The 25769-nt window shown below is 33.0% G+C and overlaps 1 protein-coding gene and 2 pseudogenes across 2 annotated transcripts; 2 read left to right on the forward strand and 1 right to left on the reverse strand.

Moving 5' to 3' along the window:
• LOC114188486 (glycerophosphodiester phosphodiesterase GDPDL3-like) lies at positions 1-21932 on the forward strand. Its single transcript, XM_028077057.2, has 9 exons — positions 1-214; positions 906-1205; positions 2719-2834; positions 3075-3579; positions 4363-4401; positions 4672-4956; positions 5382-5518; positions 20604-21087; positions 21414-21932. Exons 1-9 carry the CDS (start codon positions 94-96, stop codon positions 21707-21709), a joined length of 2283 nt encoding a protein of 760 aa, XP_027932858.2. The 5' UTR covers positions 1-93; the 3' UTR covers positions 21710-21932.
• On the reverse strand, positions 5342-11808 carry LOC114188162 (pleckstrin homology domain-containing protein 1 pseudogene; annotated as a pseudogene). The gene is made up of 2 exons (XR_014995824.1): positions 11288-11808; positions 5342-5600 (listed from the first exon to the last, which is right to left on the reverse strand). The product of XR_014995824.1 is annotated as a pleckstrin homology domain-containing protein 1 pseudogene (transcript).
• LOC146885819 (uncharacterized) lies at positions 6451-7947 on the forward strand (annotated as a pseudogene).
• Positions 21933-25769: the final 3837 nt, after the last annotated feature.

Below are 25769 nucleotides of genomic sequence, written 5' to 3' on the forward strand. Positions count from 1 at the left end.
CAACCCATACATAGTGAGTGAGTGGGCAAAACTCTCGTTTTCTTCTCCGCCAAGTTTTGCCGGAACTTCACTGGAAACTGAAACTTCGCCGGAATGTGGAATGCACGCGTTCTTCTCCGTTCATTCTCTCTCCTACATTTTCTTGTTCTTCACTCGGTGCTGCCTCAGGTCTCTGCACAAGGATCCAACGCAACCACTTGGAACACTCTCTCTGGTTCGTCTCTCGTTTCACTCTTTTTTTTTTTCGCTTCTGCATAATGTTGCTGAGAAAATAAAATAAAATAAATAAAAACAGAGGAATTGTTCGAATATTACCGTTAGAGTCAAACATAGTTACAATTATAATTACTGTCAAATGTCGTAATTAACTTAATTTTGGATCTAGTTAATATAAGTAAAATATATAGGTAAGATACTTAACTTGTTTTTTAGGAATTTTCCTTAATCTTCTTCTAAATTTATGTAATTAACTGTTTCAGCTGTGTATATATTTATCTCACATATAAGGAAAAGAAGAGTGATCAGAGATCAATTATTCACGGTTACCTTAGCTTGATATATGTGGTGTATGAGCCTGAAACCATAATATGAGAATTAGGGAAGACTGTATGCTAGAAAACGTCTACTAGTAATCTTCTCTTAGAATATAATTCTTTTCTTTAATATTTTCCTTGTGTTTTTGTTCATCAAATCCAATACTTTATGAATTATTAAATATAAACTTCTATGGAAAATCCTACAAATGTATCTTCATGAATCATGATATTAGATCTTAATGTTTTGTTATATAAATTAGAAAGGCACTGTTAATAGTGTTTGACATGTACTTTGAATGGATTTTTACGGAAAAATTGTGGTGTGTACTTTGTGTATTGAAGCTGACTTGGAGGAGTTGTATGGTGCAGGAAATCCACCGTTGGTCATAGCTCGTGGTGGTTTTTCAGGGATATTTCCCGATTCCAGTGACTTTGCGTATCTTTTTGCTGTAGCAGCTAGTTTAAAAAATGTCATTCTATGGTGTGACGTGCAATTAACGAAAGATGCGCAGGGGATCTGCATCCCAGACCTCAAGCTTGAAAATGCCACTAATATTGCTCAAAATGCTAAATATAAAAGTAGCACTTACCCAGTTAATGGTGCAACGACCAGTGGCTATTTTTCTATGGACTACACCTTAGAGGATCTACGTTCCAACAATGTCTTCCGTAAGTTCTACTCATGTTAATGATGTATTTAATTGTTACACAATATCATGGCTTCATCTCTACATGCATATATAAGATTCTTTTAACTAATTTGCATAGATTAAAAAAATGATTAATTTAGTTGATTATATAAAGTTGTTAAGAATACAAAAAGTTAAGTGGGTTAGATTAAATAAAACAACAGAAGTCGGTTGGCTCACTTAGAAGCTGACAAAACTCATAGTGAATTGGTTCATGGGGTATGGTACTTATTTATCAATAAAATAAATATTAGATTTAATTGAATCAATTTTAAAAAAATTGAACTTAATTGAATTAAAAACAAAAAGAAGAGTCTATTTAAAATTTTTTAATTAAAATTGGGACCAAATAATTAATTAAGCTTAAATATGTACAAGTATAGTATAGATTATGAAGATATCATCTGTAATTATTTGCTAATCATTCTGTAGTTACAATACTTAATTTTTTAACCACCCTTACTCACTCATAAGGCTGGTGTTTGGTTAAAGTAATTTTACTATGATACACTATATAACACCATCTTAGTAAGTGTTAAATTTTGCTTAACTTAATTTCAGAGTAATTTTTTTATCAACTATCAACAAAAAATTAATGAATATATATAGTAGAGCACTTATAGTATAGTAGAGCACTTATAGGGTGCTCTAATCCTTTTAAAGAAAAAACAAAATAGCCCATAAGGTTAGAGTAATAAAGTGGGATTTGTACTTCCATTGTATATTATAATGAAAAATGATATTTTGACTACTAAATTTTGACAACTTTTTTTTACAACCTTAAGTGTTATTTTTTAAATGGTTTTTTATTTGTCCTTTTTCTTATTTTCAATATTTCAAAACCACTTAGAAGATGACACCTTATGTGATAAGATAAAGTTGTTAAAATTTAGTAGTGAAAATAACATTGTCCTAAACCGTCTATTATAATTTGCCTTTATATCTAGTTGATTTGAATCTTCTAAACTATTAAAGAAATCTTGTAAAAAACGATAAATACATTTCTCAAAAAAATTTCTACATGAAGAGATGAACGTAATAACCAAATAAAACCCTGGAAGGTTTTACCTCTGGAATAGACGAGGGCATGCACATGATCACTGTCTTCAATAATTATTACGTTCTTATTTTTATAATTTAGTTGCAACTTATACAATCAAGAAATTATCATTATTGAGGCCTTGATTTTATATACATATTTGCTTATTACAATGAGTATGGGACATGGATTATGATGATAATAGAAAAACAGCTAATCTTTTGATAGATTTATGCCATAATCTCTTTCTCAATCTTTATAAATGAATCGAAATCTTCAATCCTGTTCTCCAAAACAGCTTCAAGGCAGGTCATCGAATTTGCAGCATATGTAAATTTTACATTAATGATTGGTAATATCTGTCATTTACTATGAATTTTATATATATATATATATATATATATATATATATATATATATATATTAATTGCTGACTATTTTGGTTACTGGACAGTGGTTCAGGGAATTTACACACGAACAGAGAAGTTTAATAACAATGCATTCCAAATTCTTACTGTGAATAATGTGGTTAAAACAGCATCCCCGCCAGGATTGTGGTTGAATATACAGGTATAATGATTTTCTTTTGGAAAATAATGTTTTGAAAAAGTTACTGTAAATGGAATTAAAATAGATTACCATTTTATTTTTTAACCAAAATAAAATAATAAAATAATACTTTTTTACTTAAATTAGTAATTTGTCAAAAAGTTTGTTAAAAAACTTTGTTAACCAATCACTTCCCTTTTCTTTTACGTATATTTTAGTTTTTCGCAAAACTGAACGTTTCTTTTTTCGGATATTTTGCAGCATGATGCATTCTACACACAACACAATTTGAGTATGAAAAACTTCGTACGTTCTGTTTCCACAACAGTAAATGTCAGTTACATCTCATCACCTGAAGCTGGTTTCCTCAGAAGCATAAGAACAGACATCAACCCAAAAACAACAAAACTGGTCTTCAGGTTTCTGGAAAAAGGAGAATTAGATCCGTCAACCAACCTGACTTATGCTTCACTGTTAAAACATCTAACATCTATCAAGACATTTGCTTCAGGAATTCTTGTTCCCAAAGACTACATATGGCCTGTGGATCCAAAGAGTCATTATCTACAACCTCATACATCTTTGGTCTCCGATGCGCACACAGTGGGGCTGGAAGTCTTTGCTTCAACTTTCGAGAATGATATTCCAATCAGCTATAATTACAGCTATGACCCTGTTGCCGAGCACCTGAGTTTCATTGAGAATGGAAACTTCTCTGTTGATGGTGTGTTGTCTGACTTCCCCCTAACGTCATCTACAGCTATAGGTAAGTTACATTTCTCCATTTTGGTCAGGATGACCTTTCTTGTACAAATTGATCACATGTTGTCTACTATTACCATTTTTCTTATACGGAGAGATTGTATTTGTTCATTGGAACGGAGTTGATGCAACTATGATCCTGTTACTAGTGTACCTCTAGTAGAGGGCTTCTGTGCACAGCATTTTGATGAATCACACTAAATGAGTTGATGCAGTTTTAGTTGTTAATTTTTAAAGTGACCATGCTTCATTTTGTATAATTCTAGAATTCTGGGATCACCATGCTAAGATATTGATCTGTGTGTAAGCTACTTTATATTTGTTTTAAATCTAGGTATGGGGTAGATGGCATGGGGTTGCCACTTTGAAATACCGAGTCAAACTGTGATTTCCCAAAGTTATATCATAGAATTCTTGATCAAAGAGATGACACTGGTGGAACTTGTATTGACCATCGCTTATATAGGAAATATATGGACATAATCTTACCAACTCTCTCTTTATGCTTCTAACTTTTAAGCCAGGTCCAGTTTATAGAATAGGCTTCTTCTTTAGGCAAATTCCAACCATATACTTTAGGCGACCAAGTAAAAGACATGATGTTCATCTTCCTAATGCATTAACCCAATTATAGACATTTTTCCTTTATATTACTTTCCCAAGCTGAAATTTTCTGTATCGATTAACTATGCTTCGGCATCTTCTATAACTGTGTGTACTTCTGTACTTGATTTTAGTAGCATGTGGATTCCAGGTAACTAAAGAATTCTGGTCTGATTTTATGCAGACTGCTTTGCTCACAATGGTCTCAATGCTCCAAAAAAAGGTGCGTTAAAGTCAGGATTTTTCTTCCTACACCCCTATAATTTATAACAGCAGGCCCAATAAAGTTTGAAATGACCATTTGTCCTTTGTAAAAGTGTTTCCCTGTGGCGTGATGGGTGAATGAGAGCAGTTTTTTTTGTATGTTTGTATGATTACGTACTCATCTTATCCTTTAGTTTAGTCTTTCCCTGCTTGGTACATATGCGAACTTCTATGCTGGTGTAAATTGCGTCATTACTAACCAGATACGTTCATTTTGTTCATGTCTCAGTTAACACTTTGGTCATCTCAAAATATGGAGCCAGTGGAGATTATCCTCCTTGTACCGACTTAGCGTATGAAAAGGCTTTTTCAGATGGTGCAGATGTTCTCGACTGTCCTGTTCAGATTTCAAAAGATGGAATACCATTTTGCTTTAGCTCTATTGATCTTATCCCGAACACAAATGTTGCTCAGTCAAGATTCAACGACCTTAGCAAATCTATTCCAGAGATCCAATCTGGTGATGGAATATTTGCATTCGACTTGTATTGGAATAATATATCAAGCTTGACCCGTAAGTCTAATGGTCCTATACTCTTCATTCAGGTTATTTATACAAGAGACTTATCAAACAGTGAAGGCCATATACCTTAATTAAGTGAAAGTTCATGTCTAATGAGATATAAATACACAATGCAAGCAAATCATGTATCAGGAATAATGGGACAAAATGGATTTTGACCTTCCCTTCACAGGATAATCTATTTTACTTATCATAATTCTTTTCGTGTTTTCATGACCAGAAAGAGGTGCACTGATACCTGATCTGACAAATCCCAAGTTATTTCTTACTGCTTGAAAGACTAATCTCATGATTTTTTTTTTTTTTGGCCCTCAGTTGCATTTCATTTTTATGAATATATTTTACCTATCAATATACTAAAATGTAAAAACAAATATTTGACGGCTGTATTTTTCTTTTCTTCATTTTTTCTGCAGCCTTAATGCTGAAACCGTTTAGCACTTTGTATAGAAACCCAAAATTTAACGAGAAAGTATCATTGTTAACATTGTCCGAGTTCTTGAATTTCACACAAGGTCGTCCTTCCCCATTAGGTGTTGTGATCATCATTGAGGTGCGTTCTGTTCAGGCCATTATTTCAGTACTTCAGTCTTTAATTCCTTCCATTGGCTGTATATTATGTGAACATGTAATATCTGTGATGAAATGCAGTAAGGCACAGTTAACTGTCTAAGCCATATGGTAAACCATAAAAAATCATTTGTCATGATCATTGAGAGGCATTAATATCATCCTTGTAAACACCAAAATAACAAACACCAAGATAACAAAGAGAGAGTAAAGCAATTGTTGGCAGCATTTGATAACTACTTCTGATTGTTCAAATCAACTTTGAGAAAAATGAATACAAAATTAGAGAACTATAGGCATTAAATAAACTATGAATTGTTTTGTTGTTATAGCCATTTGGTAATCCTTATTACTGGAGGAACAATATTTCTTGAGACAAGACAATAAGAAATATTAAACTATAAATGATCAAACATCAATCTGCTGTCACGCAATAAGTGCTTGCGTGTTTTCCTTCTCCAATTTCTGGGAAAGCTTCTTTTCGACACCATTCTTGCTTTCCTGGGCCTTGGGTTTCCATTGATCCAGAGTAGGAAGAGGACAACGAACAAAATTCCTTTACTTTCTGTTATTTCCCAAATTCTTATTGAATTCTGAACGGATGAGAGTGATAATATATCCATATTTGTAACGTTCAGCTCCCGCACTTACCCTTAGCTTTTTGTGTTTTGGTAGTTAGGTTTCTGTTATCAGTAGTTTTTCTTATATATATGTATGTGTATAGCTTCTTTTACATACACAAATATACAATATACTTTCTTTTTCCATAAGAAGTTTTTCCCTTTCTCTCTCTTTTCTTTTTGCCTTTGTTACAGATACCGTAAAGTTCAATATGGTATCAGATGTACCCCTTTAATCTTCTTTCTTTCCTTTCTTGGTTTTCTTTATCCTATCTTTCCTCTTCTTTCTTACACCATGACTGAATCAACCCAACCAACCTGTGAATCAACCCAACCAACCCCTCTACCCAGTTACCTTACCTTATACTCCAATGAAAACCCTACAACCCCTCTTGTATCTCCTGTTTTAGAAGATTCAAACTATCATCCCTTGTCACGATCGATGCTTACTGCCTTGAATGCCAAGAACAAGGTTGAATTTGTTCTTGGAACTGCTCCTCGACCTGCCACAACAGAATCCACATATGCTTTATGGACCCGTTGCAACAGCATGGTGATTTCTTGGCTTGTCCATTCAGTATCCCTCTCCATTCGTCCCAGTATCTTATGGATGGATAATGCTGTCACTATCTGAAACAACCTACAACACAGATTCTCTCAAGGTGATCGATCACGCATTTCAACTCTCCAAATGGATGCTGCAACCCTTTGCCAAGGTGACCTATCTGTTTCTGACTATTTCACAAAACTTCGTATCATATGGGATGAATTGGATAACTTCCGACCCGACCCCATATGCACATGCAAACCCAAATGCTCTTGCATTCTTTCTTCTGTTATTTCTCTCCGTAAGTCTGAAGACCAGTCTATGCAATTTTTTCGTGGTCTCAATGACAATTTTCACAACATCAAGACTCACATGTTACTGCTTGAACCTTTACCTCCTGTCACAAAGATTTTCTCCTCTGTCATCCAACAAGAACGCCAATTTGCTGCTGGATCTTTCACTGCATCTATTCGACACACACATCAATCTCCCTCTACATCATCCAATGCATCACCTAACACGGGAACCAGTACTGTTCTTGCTACATCTTCCAATACTTGCAATTACTGCAAACGCCCTGGCCATAATGAATCTGCTTGCTTCCGCAAAACTGGTTTTCCCAACCAAGATGGCAAATCATCTAAAACACAAATCATCAGGAAAATATGCACCTACTGCAATAGATCGGGCCATACCATTGATATATGTTTCAAAAAACATGGCTATCCTCCCGGACATAAACTTCACTCTGGGAAATCACCTCAAGCTCATCACCTCACCACCCAAGAAACAACTTCTATTTCCTCAAATTCTACTGACAGTGGTGATATACGACTTACTCCTGAACAGTTCCAACTTCTTTCAGATCTTTTTCAAAAATCAGCTACAGTTACGCCCACTGCACAAGTAAACAAAGTTGGATCTATCTCTTCCACTCATTCAATGGCTGGTAATATCCACAACATGACTTTTGCTAATTCTTGGTTCATTGACTCTGGAGCTACAGATCATATCTGTACATCTTTACATCATTTCATTTCTTATAAACGCATCAGCCCCATTTATATCAATCTTCCTAATGGTTCCACTGTTTTTGCACACTATACTGACCTATTGCTTTCAACACCAACTTTCAATTACTTGATGTTCTTTATGTCCCCCAATTCTCTTTCAATCTTCTTTCTGTTTCTAAAATTGTTAACTCTCTTCACTTTGATCTCACTTTTTCTTCTTCTGGCTGTATGATACAGGATGTGAAAATCAAAGAGAAGATTGGTTTAGTTAAAGTTCATGCTGGTTTATATGTACTGACCTCTGCGGCTTTTACTTCTTCTCATTCTTTATGTAATTCTGCAACTACAACTCTATGGCACTCCCGCTTAGGCCATCCCTCCCATGAAAGATTATGTTTGTTACATCAAAAATATTCTTACATTGTTGCTGAAAATCCTGACACTTGTGATGTTTGTCATAGATCAAAACAAAGAAAATTCCCTTTTCTCCTTAGCACATCTCGCACTTTAAAACCTTTTGATCTCATACATATTGACATTTGGGGACCATGTTCTGCATCCATAAATGGTTTTAAATATTTTCTTACTATCGTTGATGATTGTACATGTTATACTTGGCTCATTCCTATGATTGCTAAATCTCAAACTCGAAAACATGTTTCTGACTTTATTACCTGCATCCATACTCAATTTCCAACTGTTATTAAAGTTATTCGAACAGACAATGGTTCTGAATGTCTTATGCATGCTTTTTACACTAAATATGGCATTATTCACCAAACTTCATGCACTTATACTCCTGAACAAAACGGTATTGTGGAACGCAAACACCAACATATTCTTAATGTCACTCGTGCTCTCCTTTTCCAAGCTCACTTACCTCATAATTTTTGGTGCTTTGCAGCTCAACATGCTGTTTTATTAATCAATTGCATACCAACACCTTTGCTTAAAAATGATACACCTTATGAACGTTTATATGGTTCTTTATATGATCTTTCTCTGCTTCGCATATTTGGTTGTTTATGCTATATATCCACTCATTATGTAAAACGCACAAAACTTAACAGCAAAGCTATTTCAGGAATTTTTTTGGGTTTCAAACCCCACACTAAAGGCTATTTGTTTCTTAATTTAAACACTCACCAAATTGATATATCACGTCATGTCATTTTTCATGAACACACATTTCCTTATTTTGTCATCACTCATAACTCACCTGATCACAATTCCCTTTCCCTTCCCACCCCTGCACATTACATGCATGATTTCACTGTCCTTGATCAAACTACACGTACACATGTTGATGATACCCCACATGGCCCTTCTACTACACCTACCACGGATAATGCTTCCATTTTACCTGACACCGTTCCACCATCTGCTACTGCCCCAGATTCCACTACCATCACTGATCCACCACGACGATCTAACAGACAACGAAAGGTCCCTTCTTATCTTAATGATTTCCAAACTCACACTACTGTTAGATACCCCATTACTCAATACTTAAATTATAGTCAACTTTCTCCCTCTTTTAAACATATTATATTGTCTATATCTTCCACTAATACACCACATAGTTACACCCATGCTTCAAAGGATCCTCGATGGGTTCAAGCAATGCAGGATGAATTACAAGCCTTAGCAGATAACAACACATGGGTTCTCACTGATTTACCACTTGGAAAAACTGCCATTGGCTGCCGCTGGGTGTACAAGGTTAAACATCATTCTGATGGATCCATTGAACGCTTCAAAGCCCAACTGGTTGCCAAAGGATACAACCAGCTTGAGGGACTCGATTTTCTCGACACTTTCGCACCCGTTGCCAAGCTCACCACTCTTCGCCTGCTACTTGCCCTTGCCACATCTCAACATTGGATAATCAAACAGCTTGATGTAAACAACGCTTTTCTCCACGGTGATCTTCACGAGGAGGTCTATATGAAACTTCCCCCAGGTTTCCATTCCCCTCATCCCTCCAAAGTTTGCAAATTGCAACGTTCCCTCTATGGTCTCAAACAAGCAGGGCGCCAATGGTATGCCAAGCTCTCTTCCTTTCTTTTATCTAACAATTACACATGTTCCTATGCTAATCACTCCTTATTTCTCAACCATACTAATCAATCTCTTACTGCTATCCTTGTCTATGTCGATGACGTTATGCTCACGGGAAATAACGCTCAAGAAATCACCTGCATCACTACTCTGCTTCACTCACACTTCCGCATTAAAAACCTCGGTGATCTTACCTATTTTCTAGGTTTTGAAATTGCACGCAACTCCACTGGTCTTCACCTCAGTCAACGCAAGTATACCCTTGATCTGCTTCATGAAACAGGCACGCTGAATAGTGCCCCTGCTCCTACTCCAATGGCCAAAACATCTCGCCTACAACCTGATGGCCACCTCCTTGATGATAATGCTGCTGCCTCCTTCAGAAGACTCATAGGCTACCTTATCTATCTCACCAACACCCGTCCTGATATCGCTTTTGCTGTCAACAATCTCAGCCAGTTTGTTTCTGCCCCTACCACCTCTCATCAACAAGCCGCACATCGTATCCTCCGCTATTTAAAAGGTACTCCTGGTTAGGGCCTCTTCTTCCACACCAACACATATCTTCATCTTAAGGCTTATAATGACTCTGATTGGGCATCTTGTCCTTCAACACGCAAATCTGTAACCGGCTTCTCTATCTATCTTGGACACTCCCTCATATCATGGAAATCCAAGAAGCAACAAACCATCTCCTGCAGCAGCTCTGAAGCTGAATATCGTGCCCTCGCTTCCACTGCGTGTGAAATTCAGTGGTTGACCTACATTCTTCAGGACTTCAAGCTTCCTTTCACACTTCCTGCAACCCTTTATTGCGACAACTACTCTGCTATTCAAATCGCCTCCAAACAAGTATATCATGAACGAACAAAGCACATCGAAATTGATTGCCACCTTATACGCGAGAAGATCAATCATGGCTTGATTAAACTACTCCCTATCTCCTCCTCCTCCCAAGCTGCAGACATTTTTACTAAGCCTCTACCCCCACATACCTTCCATATACATAATTCCAAGCTGGGAATGAAAAACATCTATTCCCAGCTTGAGTGAGGCTAATAATATATCCATATCTGTAATGTTCAGCTCCCACACTTACCCCTAATTTCCTGTGTTTTGATAGTTAGGTTTCTGTTATTAGTAGTTTTTCTTTTATATATATATATATATATATATATATATATATATATATATATATATATATATATAGCTTCTTTTACGTACACAAATATACAATATACTTTCTTTTTCCATAAAAAGTTTTTCCCTTTCTCTCTCTTTCCCTTCTGCCTTCGTTACTGTAAAGTTCAATAGAGAGCTCTAATACATAACTTGTTATAAGCTTTCACCGTACTATTGCATCGAAAAGATTGGACATTACAATTTCTTAGCAGTTCAGCTACATAAACAGAGATTCCTCGCAAGAACGAGCACGATTGGCGATTGATGTAATAATAATCCTTATAATGTACACAAACACAGTAAAACGGAAAAAGAAAAGGAGAATTCACCGAAAGAGGCAAGTGGATAGCAGAACACGTCATCAGCGCTTGGCGGAGTTGTTATCATAATCGACGATCTCGGAATCAGTGACGGATCTCGAGTGCTGGACGATGGAGCGACCGATGGAGTTGATCCAGTCTTCCTTCTCCTTTTCGGAATCGGCGATGAAGTACATGGTGTCGGAGCGCGTGGAAAGCTCAAACGCGTTGGGCTTGTTGAGGATGTCTTCGGCGCCTTTGACAGTGAGGCACGTGGCGACGGGTATGACACCGCGTGGTCGAGAGGCGCGTGTGACGGCGGAGTCCTTGAACCAGAAGAGTTTGCCCTGCTTAAGGACGAACCAACGGCGGCGCCAGGTCTTGATGTACTCGCCCTGCTTGGTGAGCCATCCACTTCGCTCGGGGTTGGACCAAAACTCGACGCCGTCGTAGTTGGTGGAATTCTCCGACGTGCCAAGCGCCGCGCGCCACAGGCTCCCCATCGGAGTTCGAAGATAAGAACTGGTTGAATGATTCGATGGCCAGTGTTAGCTAAAAATAATTAAATAAAAATAAAAATATTGATAATATAAAAGATTATTTTTTATTTAATTATTTTTTTAATTTGTGTGGTTAATAAAAATTAATAAAAATAAGATATTTCATATTCAATATTTAAAAACAAATAGCTCAAAAATAAAAATAAATAAATATATATATATATATATATATATATTTATTTATTTGACAATAATATAACCATCCAAGAAGAAATAGAACTATAGTACCATAATATATACAAAGAAACTACTCATTTATAGAACTTTTCTAAAAATTATACATGACAAAAAAATATAGAGTTCTCAAAACGGGTAATTTGGCTGGTTCTGTCCGACTCATCACGGGTTAATAATTTAGTGAGTCAATCCACTACGGCTCACTTATTAGCAAGCCAACAAAATTTGAATTCGACTCGGCTCACCACGAGTTGGTGGGTTAAACGGATTGGCTCACGGGCTCACATAATTAAAAAAATACATTTTTTTTAGTCAAAACTAAATTATAATTCTAATTAAAATCTAAATAAACTTTAATACAATCCAACACAAACCAAAATCACAACAATACAAATTATCTATGTGTTAGCTAAAAAAATAATTTAACCTTATCCAAATGCAAAGTCCAACTAAACAAAAACACTTGTGTGACTCTTTATTCACCAACCTGGCTCACCACAGGTTCAAATCGAGTGAGCTGGATTTTAGGTGGGCTGGATCAAAAATCAAACTGTATTGAAATTTGTAAGAAAATTTCAATCCAACCCGACTCAAACCTGTGGTAAGCCAGGTTAGCTCGCAGGTTCTAACCCATTTTGACAACTCTATATAAAATCAAACTGCAAATTCCTCTTCATGTAGAGGTACAACAACACTTGTATTATCCTCTATTTTCACTAAAAAGATGATCATGGCAAAGACGAAAAACAAAGATAAGGAAATCAACAAAACACAAGGTTAAGCTAGCTGAAAAAGTGATAACATATATATATATATATATATATATATATATATATATATGTGTGTGTGTGTGTGTGTGTGTGTGTGTGTGTGTGTGTGTGTGTGTGTGTGTGTGTGTGTGTGTGTGTGTGTGTGTGTGTGTATAAATAGTACCAAAATACCTAATAACATGTTAGATTTCATCACACAGTTTCCATACATTCGTACATGAAATTAGACTTTTCTTACTCAATTTATCTAGATACATGCATTTGAGTCAGACTCGTGAAGTTGTGCACTTGTGGTGGTAGTACATTGCTCTTTCGAGCTATCACACACAAGATTAGTCCCTGTCACGTTCATAAGAACCCTAGGACAGTTCTTATGACATGACCTCTTGTCACTCTCACCAACTAATAATTCTCCTCTATATGAGTATGAATGGTTAGTAAAATTCAGGATAATTTCACATGATGGAATGGTCCTTACCTCAATGCATACCCTAGTAATTCACACACAAGATAGAATTTCCTCCTTGGAAATCACTACATCATCATCACTTTCATACCATGATTTAACCAACTAATATTCACATCACACATTCTCATATGAACTTAAATCATCACACCATAACATACACATATATCGTACCTTAATCCAAAGTCATTCATCCTTTACAATACATCAACATCCATACTTTACACTTCATATCACATTCCAACGGTCTTAGATCTTCAAACATATGAACACAGAGTGAGAAACATTAAGAGAGAAGTTAGAGAATTCTAAAAAAATATTATCTAAAAAGATAATGTGTTCTAAAGTAATGAAACTCATTTATAATATTTCTATTTATATTAAAACATTTTAATATTAAAATGACTGAGTCTTACCGTTTGAAAAACATAAACAATCATGAAATACCATAATTTTAGGTCTTACTTTAAAGTGTTACTCTCAGTAACATTTTCTAGCAAATATAATTAAAAAAGATATTATAAAATATATATTAAATAATGTAATCATCAATTATAATTATAGAAAAAGAAAATAATTTTTTTATAGACAATAATATTTCATTCCAATAAATTTGTATAGTAAGTTGAGATTTGTTAATATGTTTTTTTTTTAATTATAGAAGGTTTTTTTTAACACAACATTATCTTTAAAATTGTAAAAGATTTCTCAAATCATTTTTTTTGTTTTTACCAAAAAGGAGTGATGTACTTCTTAGGTAGAAAATTGATGTTTTTAAAATGGTTAAATATGTTTTTGGTTCCTCAACTTTCAGTGAAAATTGAAATTAGTTCTTCTTTGAAACTCTAGCCTAGTTTAGTTCCCCAACTTTAGAACTACGTGGATTTGGTTTTTTTAACCAAGTTTGATGTTTCAAGTGTGTTTTATATGTATTTGAGTTGTTTACATCATTTGATTCATTTTTTGTTCAATGTTAGTTAAGAAATGCGTTTAAAACTCTAAATAAATTTAACAAAATTTGATTGAAAGAACTAAATTCACATAATTTTAAAGTTGGAGAACTAAATTGCGTCATTGTTTCGAAGGAGGACTAATTCCAATTTTCACTTAAAGTTAAGGAACCAAAAACATATTTAACCCTTTTTAAAATGCTAATATGATTTTCTGAAAAAAATTAGATTCGAATTAGGAGCTCAAATTTGAGTAGGAGCTTTTCCACACATGTAAAACCTTTTATAAAAATGGAAATGTATTGGTGCATTGAGTGTTATATTTAATTATTTAACCCTTATTTAGCACATTTTTTCATCTAGGATTAAATCTATTTTTATTTCTTAATTTTTATAAAAAATTAGAATTAGCCTTCTCTCAAAACTTTGGTCTAATTTAGTTTCTCAACTTTTAAAATGTGTGAATATAATTCTTTTAACAAAATTTTGTTAAATGTATTTGATATTTTAAATGTATTTCATAATAGTATTTGAATTGTTTATACCATTTGACACATTTTTCCTTCAATATTAGTTGAAAAACATGTTTAAAACGTCAAAATAAATTTAACAAAATTTGGTTAAAAGAACTAAATTTACGCATTTTTAAAATTGAAAATTAAATTAGGTTAAAGTTTTGAAGATACCAAGTTTTACTTAAAAAATTTAAGTTATAGGAGAAAACATATTTAAGACTTCAATCTAATATTTGTTACCTTTTTGTTATTAGAATATACTTGAAATTTGTGGATATAGATAAATACATTACTAGGGGGCTATGATACACAGATATAATACGTCTATCGGATACGACATGTATCCGATATGCCGATATGTTTATTTTTAAAATAATAGGATACGATATGTGATATATGAATAATGAAAAATATATAATAATTCTTACAAACATAATAAATATATGATTAATGTGGGAATCCAAAATTTTCAATTAGAGACCAATTATTTTGGTAGTCAAAACCTTGTAGTTAATGTTAGTGACCAATTTAAAAATCAATTCATCATTTAAATTATTTTAATTATTAATTTAGATACCGGTTATAATTTTTTGAAACTACTTTAGTTATCAATTTGGTCACTATATAGTGACTAATTATTTTTTGTCACTAAAATTAGTTACTATTCAAAATTTTTATTGTAGTGTATTACTAACTTATAAATTAGATACTTCATTGATAAATATCGTTAGAGTATCCTAAAGTATCGGACACGATACGTGTCAGATACGGATACATGACCCAAGTTGAAGTATCGGTGCATCATAGCTAGGGGGCCATGCCCCCAACACAATTATATATATACTAGTCCTTCTACCCGTGCAACGCACGAATTTTTTTTACATGTAATAATTGTGGTAATAGCAATGGATTTTTGGATATTTAACTATCTATATGATGAGAATCTAATGTTTTTAAAAGATGTTGAAGTGTATCAATAGAATAGATCAATTTAGAATGTAATTAAAGTGGTATGTCAAGTTAATATTTGATTTCATTGAATATTATCTTCAACCACCAACAACAAAAATATGACTAATACACTACTTTGTTAATATAAGAATAAAAAAAGAATAAATTACATACCTAGAATGTCTCATTTGGTATTCAAGTTCATAAATTCCTTTTGTACACAAATTCCTTTTGTACACAACGACATCTGCAAAAAGTTGATGAAGATTACAAAAATTTTTCCAGCCAGTTCCAATCTTAACAGAATTACATCTTATGATCAATTTACATTCGACTTCTCCCCTTGGTCCGTGTAGAACAATAAATCTAAGACCACTGCTTTAAAAATAAGTGGCAAATTCTTTTTTCAAATACTGCAACAAAAAGGATAAAATATCTTATCAAGAAGCCATGTAAATAAATAATCAAAAAATAAATAAAACTAACCAAGTGGCTGGCTCGACAGTAGTATGTTGATAGTTGAACTTCAAAATGCTTTAAGTTTGAAGTATGTAGAGGACGACGGATAGAAAGATGGTTGAAGAAGTTGGCTTTCAATGTTGAGTCGCAAACACGTTTAGAGACGTGTAGTTGGAAAGACGAATTTCCAAAATATTTGAAGACAACCAATTTGTCAGACTCATCTGCATAAAAAGATATTAAATCATTGGAGTGTGAATATTCATGTTGTACGTAACATTATGAACATTCCTGTTGTAATCAACAATGGTCCACTGTGAACCAAGGTCCTTCAAATTACGTATTATGAAGAGTCGGTCGATGTGTCCAAAATCCTTCAAAGATATGGAAGTTTAGAATAAAGAAATACAAACAAAGAATACAAAGGAATGTGAAGGAATAAAAAAAATACCTGGTCTTTCAAAAACATAGTCACGAATCTGCCAAGCATTTTGCCAGATAGTATGGCTTGTGGTGTGTGCACGGATTCCATTGTTTGAGAAAAGAGTGGGTATGAAGAATAATTTCAAGAGAAAATAATGGGTCACACAACAGAAATAAGATTTGTCAGTTTGTAGTCGCCAATATATAGAAAGAGAAAACAAAAAGTCATTATTGTTGCCAATATATAGAAAGAGAAAAGGATAAGTCATTCCTTTTGGTAGAGTCCGTACTTACTGGTGAATCGTGCATCAAAATTTTTGCAATTAATTGTGAATATAAAAGTGAATAAAAAGTACGAATTAAAAGATAATAGGGTTGAAATAATAAAATAAATAAATAATTAAAATAAAAAATTTAAGATTTGTGAAGTGATTTTTTGACATAAAATAAAATATCTAAAAATATTTCAAATGTCGTAAAAAACGGAAAGTGGCAATCAGAACAGAATACAAAGAGTTGTGAAAATGTTAAAGAAAGAATCGAAAAACATTAAAAATAAAAACAAATAATGACATGAACAAAGCTGACATGCATGTGTTGGTTATCTGGAGATCAAACCTTTAAACAAAAGAAACATGATGAACAAAAGAAGATGAAAAGAAGAAAGCTTAGAAAAGAATATAAAGCATCTCCAGACTCGATCTTTTGTGGTTTAAATAAGATGTTTGTGGTTGTACTCTTGATCTGAAGAATTAAAAAACCTGAAACTTAAGATGAAGCAAAGAATCAATTACAATTCAGAATAAAACATAAAGAACCATACCTGTTCGATTGAGAAAGCAAAAAAAAAAGATATCCACAAAAGAAACATAAGATGAACGGAAAATCTCAAATACATGTGTTTGTACTCGTCAGTTGAAGCCTTTAAACAAAAGAAACATGATGAACAGAAGAACATGAATAGAAGAAAGCTCAGAAAAAAAAATATAAAGCATCTACAAACTCGATTTTTTGCGGTTTAAATCAGATGTTTGTGGTTGTACTCTTGATTTGAAGAATTAAAAAAACTGAAACTTAAGATGAAGCCAATAATCACTTACAACTCAGAAAAAAACATAAAGAACCATACATGTTTGCTTGAGAAAGCAAAAAAAAAATATCGACAAAAGAAACATAAGATGAACGGAAAATTTCATATGCATGTGTTTGTACTCTTCAGTTGAAGCCTGTAAACAAAAGAAACATGATGAACAGAAGAAGATGAACACAAGATACCTCAGAAAAAAATATAAAGCATCTCCAGACTCGGTTTTTTGCAGGTTAAAACAGATGTTTGTGGTTTTACTCTTCATTTCAAGCATTTAAACACCTGAAACATAAGATGAAGCCAAGAAACCATTAGATCTCGGTAAAAAACATAAAGAACCATACATGTTCGCTTGAGAAAGCAAGAAAAAAAAAGATCTCCACAAAAGAAAGATAAGATGAACGACAAATCTCAGATGCATGTCTTTGTAATCTAGTTGAAGCCTGTAAACAAAAGAAACATGATGAACAAAAGAAGATGAACAAAAGATAGCTCAGAAAAAAATATAAAGCATCTTCAGACTCGGTTTTTTGCGGGTTAAAACAGATGTTTGTGGTTGTACTCTTCATTTCAAGCATTTAAACACCTGAAACATAAGATGAAGCCAAGAAACCATTAGATCTAAGTAAAAGACATAAAGAACCATACCAGTTCGCTTGAGAAAGCAAAAAAAAAAAAGATCTCCACAAAAGAAACATAAGATGAACGTCAAATCTCAGATGCATGTCTTTGTAATCTTCAGTTGAAGCCTGTAAACAAAAGAAACATGATGAACAGAAGAAGATGAACAGAAGAAAGCTCAGAAAAATATATAAAGCATCTCCAGACTCGATTTTTTGCTGGTTAAAAAAGATGTTTGTGGTTATACCCTTCATTTCAAGCATTTAAACACCGGAAACATAAGATCAAGCAAAGAAACCATTAGATCTCAGTAAAAAACATAAAGAACAATACCAGTTCGCTTGAGAAAGCAAAGAAAAAAAGATATCCACAAAATAAACATAAGATGAACGGCAAATCTCAAACGCATGTCTTTGTAATCGTCAGTTGAAGCCTGTAAACAAAAGAAAAATGATGAACAGAACAAAGCTCATAAAAAAATATAAACCATCTCCATAGTCGTTTTCTTGCGATTTAAAAACAACTCGATCAAAAGAAGAAGATGAACAGAAGAAGATGTTAGAGAAGAAGCTAAGAAAGACAGAGAAACCATGATGAACGCGGAGCAACAGAGACAGAGAAAGAGAGAGAAAGAAGTGAGAAGGCGGTGGCAGAGAGAATGAGAAAGAGAGAGAAAGAAGTGAGAAGGCGGTCGCAGAGAGAATGAGAAAGAGAGAGAAAGAATTGAGAAGGCGGAAGGTGAGAAGACTGAGAAAGAGAGAGAAAGAAGTTTTAATTAAAACTTTCGTTTTTCCATTTCTTTTCCAATTTTTTTTCTACATTCAAAATGCTGAGAGATTGACACATCAGCGTTTTTACCTTTTGTAGATAAAAATTTGAATTGAGAAGTAGGTCAGATATATTATTCAATTGAAAAACTTACCTTTTGTTAGTTCCCAATCGTATATAGTATTATATATATATATATATATATATATATATATATATATATATATATATATATATATATATATATATATATATATATATATATATATATATTAATATATAATTTTAAATATATTTTTTTAAAAATTAATATTTTAATAAATTTGTATATATCTATATTTATATATAAGGAAAAGTTTTTTTAGTTGTCCACATTTATTTTTTTAATTTTATATTTTAAGTAATTTTTAAATAAAATTAATTATTTTATTAATATTATCTTTTAAATGATTATTTGTGTAATTTAATTATTTTTTTATTTGATTATTTTTTTAAACTTAATCATTATAAATAAAAATTAATTATAGTAAAATTATAAAAAAAATATTTATATTTAATTTTATAATTATAATAATAACAACAATTATTATTTTATTATTTTTTATTATCATGAAAAAAGTAAATACAATATTTTTAGGAAAATGATATTTTAATCCATCTTTTTTGACCTATTTTTAACTTAGTATTGTAATCACCGTTAGATAATCTATTTTGATTCTTTTTAGTGATGTGATGTGATGATCTAATGATGATTGAAGTGGTGAGTTAGAAGTAAATCAAAAAAAGTGGGTTAAAGTATATTGTCCATATTTTTACTAGTTTATATAAAAATTATGAGATTACTCTTTTGATTCCTATTTTCATTCAAAAATATCAAGTTGGTCTTCGATTTTTTTTGTCTCAATTTGGTTCCGATTTTTAAAAAATATGTAATTTTGTCATTTTTGTTAAATTTTTTCAATCGGATTTTTCATCGAAATTGAAATTGTGAATAAAAATGATTGTTTCATTTGTTGGTGTAATTGATTTTTGATGAAAAATCTTTCTTTTGCTTCAAAAAATTTTACGAAAAAGATCAAAATACATTAATATTTTTTAAAATCAGAAGCAAATTGAGACTTAAAAAAATTAAACAAACAACTTAATATTTTAAAAAAAAATAATCAAAAGAGTAATTTAACCAAAATTTTGACATCTCTAAAAATTTGGCTGTTGGTTGCAAGGATGGATCCAAAGTATAATTTTTTATTGTCCTTATCTCCTTCATGGTTATCGTGATTAAAACAATGATAAAATCAATGGGTGTAATTGTGAGTTCCATAAACACATCTGGGCTTTAAAGTTAGTATGTTTTCACACTATGCCTTAACTTATTAAAGTTTGTGGGGTTATGGCCTTGTGACTTAGTAGAACTTACCTTAACATGGTCACACAACAATGAGGCTGTGGTGTTCAGATGAGGAATTATATTTTTGAAGGAATGATAATAGTAGCGTATTCTTAGCATGTCAAATGATAATGATAAAGATAATGAATTCCTTCAAATTTACTTTCTCCTATTATTTTATTTGAAATTGTGGTGTTTTCTACTGTTGTCAGAATGCACCATATCTTGCAAAGGAACAAAACTTAAGCGTGATTGATGCAGTCATTGATACTTTGAGAAAAGCAGGTTATGGTGAACCAGGGGCTCCAAACGTTATGATTCAGTCCACTGATAGTTCTGTACTACTGAAATTCAAGGAGAAAACAAAGTATGAACTTGTGTACATGATTGATGAGATAGTTGGTGATATCGTTGATTCAGCTCTTTCGAATATCAAAAGATTTGCTCATTCTGTGGTTATCAAAAGGGGCTCTGTGTACCTGACAAATGATTTCTTCCTCACTGCCTCTACAAAGACCGTGCCAAAGTTAAAATCTTCTAATCTCTCAGTTTACGTACAAACATTCCACAATGAGTTTATATCTCAGGTATGGGATTTCATGTCAGATCCAACTGAGCAGATCAATACATTTGTTCAGGATGCTGGAATTGATGGTGTCATCACAGGCTTCCTTCAAACAGCCGATAGATACAGAAGTAAGTGCATACCTTTTATTTATTTATTTTTTTATTAAAAAATGTTAATTATTAGTTTTTTTTTCGATAGAGGATTTGAATTCACAACTTTTTAATTTTCGTTTTTAAATCTTCAAATCAATTTTATATATCTCAAATATTAGTGGAATAAATGGGCTGGCAACTTCTTGCATTTTTCTTCTGATTTTTACCACTAAATTAACTCTAGATTTAAGTTAAAATGTATGTTTCTTGTAATTCATTAAAGGTTTATTTTTGGCTCTTTTTGATTTTGATATTGTGTTAAATCGCTTCAGGCTTATGATTTTCATCATCCTACTGCACAGGGAACAGATGCTTAAATTTGGGTAACAGCACTCCCAATTACATGAAACCAGTTGAAATAGGTGGCCTTTTTCAACTCATAGACAAATCTTCCTTACCACCAGCTATGGCTCCAATCCCTTCCCTGATTGAAGCTAATGTTACAGAACCCCCTTTGGCTCCCTTTTCTGAAATATCCCCATCTAGCTCTATTGCTGGAGCACCAGGAGCACAACCACCACATAATGCACAGCCTAAGATTGCTGTTTGCTTCACCATGTCCTCTCTCACACTGCTTCTAGCTTCTCTTCTACTTTGAGTGGTGCAGGCTTGGTTTTTCTGGTAATAGCCATATATATTTCCACGTTTCTTTCTGGGTTAGGTAGAAACAAGCTTTTGGCTTCAGCACTGCTTCATAAATCCTAATATCGTACTTGTACCAGTAAATTATTTCCATCACACAGGAAAATATTGTTTGATAAGGTTTTGTTGCTGTTGGTAACTGTTTCTGGTATGATAAGTAAGTAAAGTTATTATTCTCATTCTCCATTCTCTTTCTGGTGCAGTAGTAAGTAACTACTGCAGGTACTTATTTTATATATGAAATCTTTTCTAGATGAGCTATTTTATCTTCCATTGTAAGATGTATTTTCATCTTTGCTAAAATCAACATAGAGTTGAAAATGTAAATTAAAATAATATAATTAGTTATTGAATTAAAGATTAATATCAGGTCATATTTTTAATAGTTATGCTTTTATATTTTAAATTTTATTATCTAAAGTTATATATATGGCAATGATGAGCTTCATTCAGATATAACAGGATAAATGACATATATGTGAAGGTGATTTGTTCACTAGATTTTTATTCTGTGCATGAATTGTTGTCGGTTGAAGATCTATTTGATTGGTTGGTAGATGATGCAACACCTGAAAATCTAGGTCTCGTTGTGAATGTTGAGTTACATGGTGAGGATGATAATTAAAACTAGTGAGTTAGAGGATTAATTCTTGATGAATAATAATTTAAATCAAGCTTCTAAGTTGATTTTAAATTACAAATTTTGTAAAATATTTATATATCATTCTAAATTCTTTACCTTTAGAGCTGTCAAAATGGGTTGGAACCAGCGAGTCAATCCGGCTCACCACGGGTTCGGGATGGGTTGGGTTGAATTTGTTATATAAATTTTAATAGGGATTAAAATAATACGGGTTAAACATGTGGTGAGTGTTGGCTCATCAACCCGCAAATAAAGGGTCACACAAGTATTTTTTTTTATTAAGTTGGGTTTTGCTTTGGGCCATGTTAGGTTGTTTTTTTACCTAATACATAGATAATTTGTATTTTTGTGATTTTTGTAAGGACCCACTAGCTCCCCTCTCTATACACTCTCTTCTTCCTTTACTTCTATCACAGAACCACACTCCACCCTGACCTATTTTCCTTCTCTCTAAACCAACTGCACAGCCCCTCTCTCAAGCTAAACTCAATTTCTTTTCCCATTCTAATCACTCCCCCTCTGTTACTGCTGCTGAAACCCAGAACCAGGAGAAGAACTCCTCCTCTAGCTGAGTCATCCTCCCCTTCCGGTAAGTCAAATTCAGTTTTCCTTAATTCTCTTCAATTCTGGAATTTTGGAGTTTGATGCCTACCAAAACCGAATTAGGGTCTTGTACTCACCCAGAGTTTTCGAATTTTAGCCCCTTAGGTTGAGGATTTGAGGTGCCCTTGTATTAGAGTCTTGCTTGTGGTGATTTTGAAAAGGTAAGGGAAGCTAACCGAAATTCTGTCCATTTGAGCCGTAAATTATGTTTTGTATGATATTGGTGTGCTGAATTGATTGCTAGAAATGCTTGTGTGAGTGTATGATCATGGTTGCCCTGAATTTGCGTTCTTGCATGTGAAAATAGTGGGATGATATGTTATTTTCGCCTAGGCAGGTGGTTCTCGCCTAAGCGAGACTATCAGAAAGATTCACCCCTGATACTGAGCGAGGTCTCGCCTAGGCGAGCTGGAGTCGCTTAAACGAGATACACTCTCGTCTAAGCGAGCCAGTTTAGCCTGAGCAAGAGTTCGCCCAGTTTTTAATCCTTGCCACTGTTTGAGTCTCGTCTAGGCGAGATAGCCTCTCCTAAGCGAGATGGCTTCTCGCCTGGGCTAGATTGCCTAGCTTAAGCGAGATTCACTGCAGTGGAGCACATCAACTTCTGTTTTAAGGGAAAAATGACATGTTTTACTATGATTTCGTGCAAGGAAGCTCTTATATGCTTGATAGATCATTATTTAATGTATTGTGTGATGAGACTAGAAGAGTATGAGTATATAGAGTGATGGTTGGAATGGAATTTCAAGGGAAATTCATGTGAGTTGTTAGTGTGTAAGGACGTGTGGAATCCATATTGGTTGGTATCCTGAAACTTCAATAATCATTCACGCTCAGATAGAGTAGAATGGATTATGTCGTTAGGAGTAGCAGGAGGTCCTAGTCTTTGGACTTGATCCAGTCCTAAACACGAAGGGGACTTACCCTGGGAACAGTCGGGTGATAACCCCTTGTGTCCAAACTCTGCAGAGTCTGGGAACTGTTGCAGGTGCAAGCCACCAAGAGCTCCAATGTTGCTTACACAATCCGGATATGGAGTCTAGAATTTTAATTATTGATCTATGTGTTATGAGTGATGTAAATGATGTTTTGCATTATCTTTCTTTTCTTTCAGTTAGCTTACCTTTTTTTTTGTGTGTTCATGTGGTTTTGCTCTTGTGCTTTCTCCTTTGCTACGATCGCCTATTGTTGGTGTGAGCAGAGCCTAGTCTAAATGATGAAGCCCCCCTTCAGAGTAGGAATTGACACCCCCTACTCACTGCTGTAGTAGTTTTGAGCCAAACTTTTGAGGAGTCTTAGCTTGACAAGTTAATTAAGCCCCTTTATGTTTTTAAGGACTCATATACTATGTATATATATAACTGTTAACTCTACTATCTGCTATGTCTGACCATGATATAATGTTTTGTTTGATAATGTGAAAAACTATTAAATGGGATGTTACAATTTTTGTTTGTATTTAGATTTAATTAAAGTTTATTTAGATTTTAATTAGAATTATAATTTAGTTTTGACTGAAAAAAATAAAAAAATAGTATTTTTTTTAATTAACTGAACTTGTGAGTCAACCTATTTAACCCATCAACCCGTGGTGAACTGGGCCAGATTCAAATTTTTTTGACTCGCTAATAAGTGAGTCGGTTTGGGTTAACTCACTAAATTATTAACCCGTGATGAGTCAAGTCGGGTTACCCGTTTTGATAGCTCTACTTACCTTAATTGCATTTATTTCAGTTAATTACCTTAACAACCATTCCATTACTCACTACTAATAGTTAACATCGATAAAAAAAAAAAAAAAACTAATAGCATTTAAAATGATATTGGTCAAATATTTTTCCGATAAAAAGAAAAACTAATGGCATTTTAAATGAAGTAGGTAAAATATTTTCTCTTTTATTCATAATTTATTGAAATAAACACATCTGAAATTTATATAATATATATAAATTATAGTTTATTGAAAATGCAACTACTTAAAGTTAACATATGTTCAAGGAGTATGAAAATGTTGGTAGAGTAAGATCACATTCTTCCTTAAGTAGTATTATATAATAAAATAGAGTTAGCTCTTAGAATTCTTGCTTGTTTGAGTTGTGATTAATTCCTCAAGTTATTTTTGATCTTTTGGAGTGAGCTATATGGTCTAATAACAACTTTTGGACTCATGTTATTTGAGAGAAGAATTTTCACTAAAAAAATGATTTTATTTAAATTTTTATTTTCTTTCAAGTTTCTCCTTACTTGAATTATGAGACGTTGTTTGAACAAAAACGCATGAAAAAAATTAAATAATCACTCAATTAAACGTCACTTTATCAACAACTTAACCATTAAATCAAACTTTAAAAAATTTCTATAATTTTAAAATAACTCAATTAGTTCAAATGGAAAACAAATCGTTAAATATTATATAACTAATGGCACATACTTAACATAACTACTTAATCCAAGATTGTTGACAACATTTAAAATGTACTAGTTGAAGAATATATATGATTCACTTGAAAGAAAATCTTATTATTTAAGCCACATTATAAAGTAGATTATTTAACATCCAATTGACACACGTATAATATGAATATAATTTTGAAAATCAAATAATAAAATAAATGAAATTGAAAAATCAATAGTAAAATTGAAGGCAATTAATAATATCAAGGTTTCCGATGAAATGACTATATGTATATTTTAAATTTAGAATGATAAAATTCCTAAAATTAAAAGTTCAGAAAAAAAAAATTGCAAAACAATACAAAGGTTTAGTCCT

This window comes from Vigna unguiculata, chromosome 6, assembly GCF_037176805.1.
Source record: "Vigna unguiculata cultivar grain cowpea cultivar isolate G323 ecotype 2 chromosome 6, ASM3717680v1, whole genome shotgun sequence".
NCBI classification, from domain to species: Eukaryota; Viridiplantae; Streptophyta; class Magnoliopsida; order Fabales; family Fabaceae; genus Vigna; species Vigna unguiculata.

Coding starts and splice junctions, on each gene's coding strand:
- LOC114188486 (XM_028077057.2), top strand. CDS start 94: ATGTGGAATGCACGCGTTCTTCTCCGTTCATTCTCTCTCCTACATTTT. Junction 2,835..3,074: donor GATTGTGGTTGAATATACAG/GTATAATGATTT, acceptor GATATTTTGCAG/CATGATGCATTCTACACACA. Junction 4,402..4,671: donor TCTCAATGCTCCAAAAAAAG/GTGCGTTAAAGT, acceptor TTCATGTCTCAG/TTAACACTTTGGTCATCTCA.